Here is a 6,000-nt window from a genome sequence, read left to right as displayed (position 1 = left end):
AAAAAAAAAAAAAAAAAAAAATTATCCTTCATCGACAGAATGAGACACCAACACAAAATAAATAAATAAAAATAAAATTAAAAAATTATCCTTCTCATAAAATCCTATCTTTTTCTTTAAGAGACTTTTCTTGTTCTTCAGCTATGAAACATTTAGCTGAAAAACAAATTAAAAAATCCAATGTGATCTCTGTGCCAAAGTGAAACTGTACATGTCTTGGGTCTGATTCATTTTCTTTATTTTATAATTAACTGCCTAAGTGGCTGGAGGAGCTTCTGGCTGCACTACACAATCTGAACACAGTAAGAACATTTTTCCAAAGACTTAGCTGTCAAATTATTCCTCTAATAATGTTTTGTTTTCTAATGCTAGTGCAGAAATGCCAAGGCACTCTGACAGATAACAGTTCAGAAATGTGTGTTCAAAGCTTTTAAATAGCAGGAAATACTAGTTTGGGAACCAGCTGGCAAGTAGATGGGCAGGGGTGTGGGAAGAGGTGAAGATAATCATGGAGGTGCTGATAATTCTGGGCCTCCTTTCTGATACTGGCATATTAATGCTGGCAAAAGGATTCCTAGCATTTGTAGAGCAGCAATAAGGCTGAATACTTTTTCCTAAAAGAGAAAAATCTTCCATTTCTGTGTATATTAAGGATTCCACACTGGATTAGGAGAAGATATCATCAGAAAAAAAAGAAAAGATCATCCAAATGTGTATTATCAAACATTAAGTTTTTAATCTCTGAAAAGACTTTCTAAATTTTATCTCAAAGGGAAATGAAAAAGAAGTTCTCTGTTAAGTTGATGTATTTGCTTGGGTCTTAATATCTCAGTCTACAACCATACGGTTGAATACAGTAACTACTGGCTACCTGTGGCAATTGGGCACTAATCTAAATTCATATACGTTATATGTGTAAAACACACCAGATTCAAAGATTCTATACAAAAAAAGAATGCAAAATATCTCATATTGAAATTGACTCCAACCTGGGCGATGGAGTGAGACTCCAACTCAAAAATAAATAAATAAATAAAAAAGAAATTGAAATGCTAATGTTTTTTATCTACCGTACTAAATAAAACCATTATGAAAATGAATTTCACCTGTTTCTTTTTACTTTTCTAACTGTGACTACTGGAAAATTTAAGATGAATAAATATGTCACTCATATGGCTCTCATTAGATTTCTACTGGACAATACTGATATGCAAAATAAATCATGCTGGATTAAATTGCCTTTAAAATTCCTTCTAGATCCAGAGTTCTGAGTTCTGAAACTAAAAAAAACCGTAGGCTCAAGCTACTAAGTTTTAAATAATGAAGTTATTTTAGAGAAACCTAGCTTTTATTACTACTTCTTTTTTTTTCTACTTTTCCTTCCAGAGTTCCCAGTACCTTCTCATTCTGTTTGCTATGGGTCCCTAATTGTCAACCTATATCTATAAACTGCAAATATGCAGTTCACAAGGTCATTCTGGACAAAAAAATAATAAAATTGCTATTTGGCCATATTCCTTTTTTGCTTCACACTATCTTGATGTCTGTCTGTTTTTAATGAGCTCTAATGAATAATGAACTCTGCTGCTTTTTTCAGCTTTAATAGTGACAACATAGGAGAAATTGTATTAGAAACTTCTTTTAGAAGTCTTAGATTCTCCAAACATGCAGGCATCTCTGAATCACCTTTGGAACATCTTTTTTTTTTGAGTTGGAGTCTCATTCTATCACCCAGGCTGGAGTGCAGTGGTATGCTCACAGTCACCTGAGCGATGACCTACTGAGCTCTGGAGATCCTTCCACCCCAGCCTTCAAGTAGCCAGAAGCCAGAACTACAGGCACGCACTACCATGCCCAGCTAATTTTTCATTTATTGTAGACATGAGGTCTCGTCAAGTTGCCCGGGCTGGTCTCGAACCTGTGGGCTCAGGCAATCCACTCACCTCAGTCTCCCAAAGTACTGGGATTACAGGCTGAGCCACTGAGTCCAGCCTGGGGAACATTCTTAAAACAATGGTTTCCTAGCTTGATTACCAGAAGATTCTGACTCAGTAGCTTTAGATAAGGCACCAGATCTTGTACTTCTTAAGAATCTGCCCAGGTCACCTCGAGGCTTAAACAAAATTTGGAAACCATTGGTCTAGCCTGACTTGATCTGTAACTGGGGTAAAATGAATTGCCTTTAGTGTCAAGGCCCAGTGGCCAGGATGCAGGGCTCCTAACTCCAGCTCAGCACCACTGTTAGTCTGTGAAACACACACATACTCACTCCTCAACAGCCCCAGCCATGAGTATATCTTCTTTGTCAGTTTTAACATCCAATTCTGGTTCTCCACTAAGCAGAAGCTTCAAGTTATAAATAACCAGTAAAGTGCCTGGTAGAAAAACAGATGTTTGACTTGTCAGTATTTTAAATACGCTAAATGCTAGTCACTGTGCTATCATCTCATCTATGGAACTGAGTCGGCCGTAGACCAAAATTTCCTTTGTACTTCAGGAAAAAAAAATATGTTAGCTAAGTCTTTGGATAAGCCAAGAAACATGTCTTATAGCAAATTCCGCTCTCTGCCAAAGAGTGTTGAGTTTCTGCAGTATGGTGCCGCATTTTACTATTCAAGTCATTATAAGTCTTTCAATGTGGATTCTCAAACTTTGGCACTCTTTTTTGTAATTTACATTATGAAGTTTGTTAGGAGCCTCAGCCAAGCTTGTGTTATAGGTAAAGCTCTCATTGGTAGTACTGAAGTCAACACATATAAAAACAAAGCTGAGCTTTAAAAATTTTAACAAATAAGAGGTATTGTTTTTAGACTCTACAGCAGGTGTCGGCAAACTTTTTCTGTAAAGGGCCAGATAGTAAATATTTTAGGCTTTGCAAGCCATACAGTCTCTGTTGTAACTACCCACAACTCATCTCTGCCATTGCAGTATGAAAGTAGTCATAGAGAATACATAAATGAGTGTGATTGTGCTCCAATCCAACTTTATTTACAAAAAAGGGTGTGGGGCCAAACCTGACCTGTGACCATAATTTGCTAACCCCTGTTCCAAGGCATGATTTACCAAAACTTCAAATTATTTACAAAGTGGATTATGATATGAAAACAAACAGGATCATCAAAGAAAGTTAAAGGGCAATTAATTATATTTGTGTGGGTAGTTTTTAAACGCAAAGGAGAACAGCATGGTGGCAAAGAACATGAACTTTGAAGCCTAAATGCTTGGGTTTTAAATCCTGATTAACCATATACTAATGCAGCGATTTCAGGGAAGTTTCTTAACCTCTTTAAACCTAATTTTTCTAATCTATAAATTGACCCCATGAGGGACATACAGCACAGAGTTGTTTAGTGGATGAAATGACTTAATTCTCACAAAACATTTGGAAAAGTATTCAGGGAAACAGGAAACCCTTTCTTATACTTGTATGAGTATTTCACAATTAAAAGTCAACTAACAGTCAATTAACTATCCTTAATATATGTAGTGTATACGTTAATAAAATGAATACTTACTTAATTGCCACTATTTCTCCTCTATGGCAAAACAAAAAGAAATTACTTAAAACATCACTTTTGGGGCCAGGCTCAGTGGCTCGGCCTGTAATCCCTGCACTTTGGGAGGCCAAGGCGAGTGGACTGCCTAAACTCGCAGGTACAAGACCAGCCCGGGCAACTTGGCCAGATTTCATCTCTACCATAAATCAAAAATTAGCCGGGCGTGGTAGCACATGCCTGTAGTTCCGGCTACTTGAGGCAGAAGGATTGCTGGAGCCCAGCAGGTTGACACTGGGGTGGATGTGAGTGTGCCACTGCACTCTAGCCTGGGCGACAGAGTGAGACTCCAACTCAAAAAACAAGAACAAAAACAAAAAACATCACTTTTAGCCAGGTATGGTGGCTCACATCAGTAATCCCAGCATTTTGAGAGGCTGAGGTGGGACGATTGCTTGAGCCAAGGAGTTCAGATAGCCTAAGCAACATAGTGAGACCTCATCTCTACAAAAAATTAGCTGGGCATGGTGGTGTGTACCTGTAGTTCCAGCTACTTGGTACTTGGGAGGCTGAGGCAGAAGGATCACCTGAGTCCAGGAGATTGAGGCTGCAGTCAGTCACGATCATGCTACTGCACTCTAGCCTAGGCAATTGAGTGAGACTCCAACTCAATACAAAAAACAAAAAACAAAACCCCACATCACTTTTAAACAAAATGCCGCAGGCTAGAAAAGAAATTTTGGAGGCAAAGTAGGCCAAGTCAGTAACAAATTTCTTAAAATTTTACAATAAACATTACATAAAATCAAAGAGTTGTAAAAAGAAAAATGCACATAGGTTACTTTAAAGTAGGATTATCTTCACTTCTATAGATATGAAAAATAGTGGCTATCTGGAGAAAGACTAGCACTGGAAAGTGTCAGCAGACACAGTGCTTTCTGTATGGTAAGCAAAAGGCTGGTGGAGGTGGAAGAATGGGGAGGAAATATTTTTTTTTTAATCTTAAAAAAAAATTTTTTTTAAAGATTGGGTGGGTGTCATTCTGTCACCCAAGCTGGAGTGCAATGGCACACTCATGGGTACCACAACCTTGACCCGCTGGGCTCAGATGATCCGTCCGCCTCAGCCTTCCAAGTAGCTGGAACTACAGGCACACACCAAACCCAGCTAATATTTTGATTTATTGTAGAGACGGTATCTCACCAAATTGCCCAGGCTGGTCTTGAACCCCTGGACTCAGGCAATCCTCTCACCTCCACCTCCCAAAGTGCTTGAATTATAGGCATGAGACCCGGTGCTCAGCCAGGGGAAACATTTATTAATCTGGAGCATAATGTCTACAAAGGCCTTTGCTACCTCTGCCACAGATTTATTATGTTTATTATGGATTTATTATGTTTATTATGGATTTATTATGTTATAAGCTGCCAACTCTCTTATAAACCTGGTAACACCCCATATCATACTGCAATTAGTATTTCCTAACTTTGCTATCTGATGCAGTGACCATGAAGTCTCTGTGGTCACCACCTGTAACATCTTCTTCTCATCAGTTTCACCAAGCTTGTGCAAGTGCAAACCTTTCTCGCGGTGGCAGGGATTTGCAGTAACTCATGTTTGGATTCTCTCAAGAGAAAACTCATATGGAGAAAATAAATGACTACTCCCATGTGTATTTTCATGTAAGAATATTAGAATAAAAAAGAAGAAGACATATGTATAGTGTCTTTCATAAGACACTGGAGAACAAATATTTCCATCAAAATTGTAGAGTTTTGATGATCTTACCACATTTTCCATAGATCCCATCGAATTGCTGCATCAATTCAGCTTCAGTTTTAAATGGGGAGTATTTATAAATTATAGACAATTCCGTTGAGAATTTTTGAGGATCGCTTATGACAGATTCTCTGGTTCTTGTCAACCACGAAGGCATTGGAACGACAACCTATTTTTTAAAAACACATCAATTTATTATGAAATGCACAAAACCATTATCCTTTTGTCTGATCCTAACTCATTCCACTCTTCAGATAAATACAAAACACAAAGGTAAAAGTTCATTTTCTTCCTTTATTCTAGTTGTATGAAGAAGAGACATACAACAAATACATATATGCATGGTTTTATTTTTAAATAGACCACTGTGGAATGTGGAGACAGAGGGAGTGTACTTCAGCTCTCTCGAAAGATGGGCAGGATGGCAGAAGAAACAACTGAATCAGCATTTTAGAAGTTGAAAAGCAGATGGCAGCACACCCAAGAAAAGCAAGCCAAAGCTCGTGCCAGAAAAGAGAAGAGTGCCTGATTTGCAACCCAGAATCTCTACCCTGGAAGGCTCGGAGGCTAATGACAGGAGTTAACTCTGGAGGTAGGGTAGAGGGAGAGAAGGACTAGAAATAGCACCTAGATCTCTGGCAACAGCCTTCTCTCAACCCTCACAGACCCTGGATATTGATTATGTGGAAAGAGTAGAACAATGCATTTCTGGACTACAGGATGTGCT

General features: G+C 38.4%; 1 protein-coding gene across 1 annotated transcript in view; it reads right to left on the bottom strand.

The window, feature by feature from the left end:
• Positions 1-6,000, bottom strand: part of LOC103262111 (MORC family CW-type zinc finger protein 1) — a gene marked incomplete at its 3' end in the record, with an annotated part of 81,438 nt that overhangs the window by 40,143 nt on the left and 35,295 nt on the right. Inside the window, exons 7-8 of the mRNA XM_008059722.1 lie at positions 5,283-5,442; positions 2,270-2,375 (exon numbers count right to left, since the gene is read on the bottom strand). Coding sequence (XP_008057913.1) covers positions 2,270-2,375; positions 5,283-5,442 — 266 coding nt within the window. The remainder of the gene's footprint in view (positions 1-2,269; positions 2,376-5,282; positions 5,443-6,000) is intronic.

Source organism: Carlito syrichta, unplaced genomic scaffold (genome assembly GCF_000164805.1).
Source record: "Carlito syrichta isolate Samal-C Ts95f unplaced genomic scaffold, Tarsius_syrichta-2.0.1 Scaffold91636, whole genome shotgun sequence".
In the NCBI taxonomy this organism is placed as follows: Eukaryota; Metazoa; Chordata; class Mammalia; order Primates; family Tarsiidae; genus Carlito; species Carlito syrichta.
Note: the sequence above shows the minus strand (reverse complement) of the source record. Positions and strands in the feature narration are given on the sequence as shown.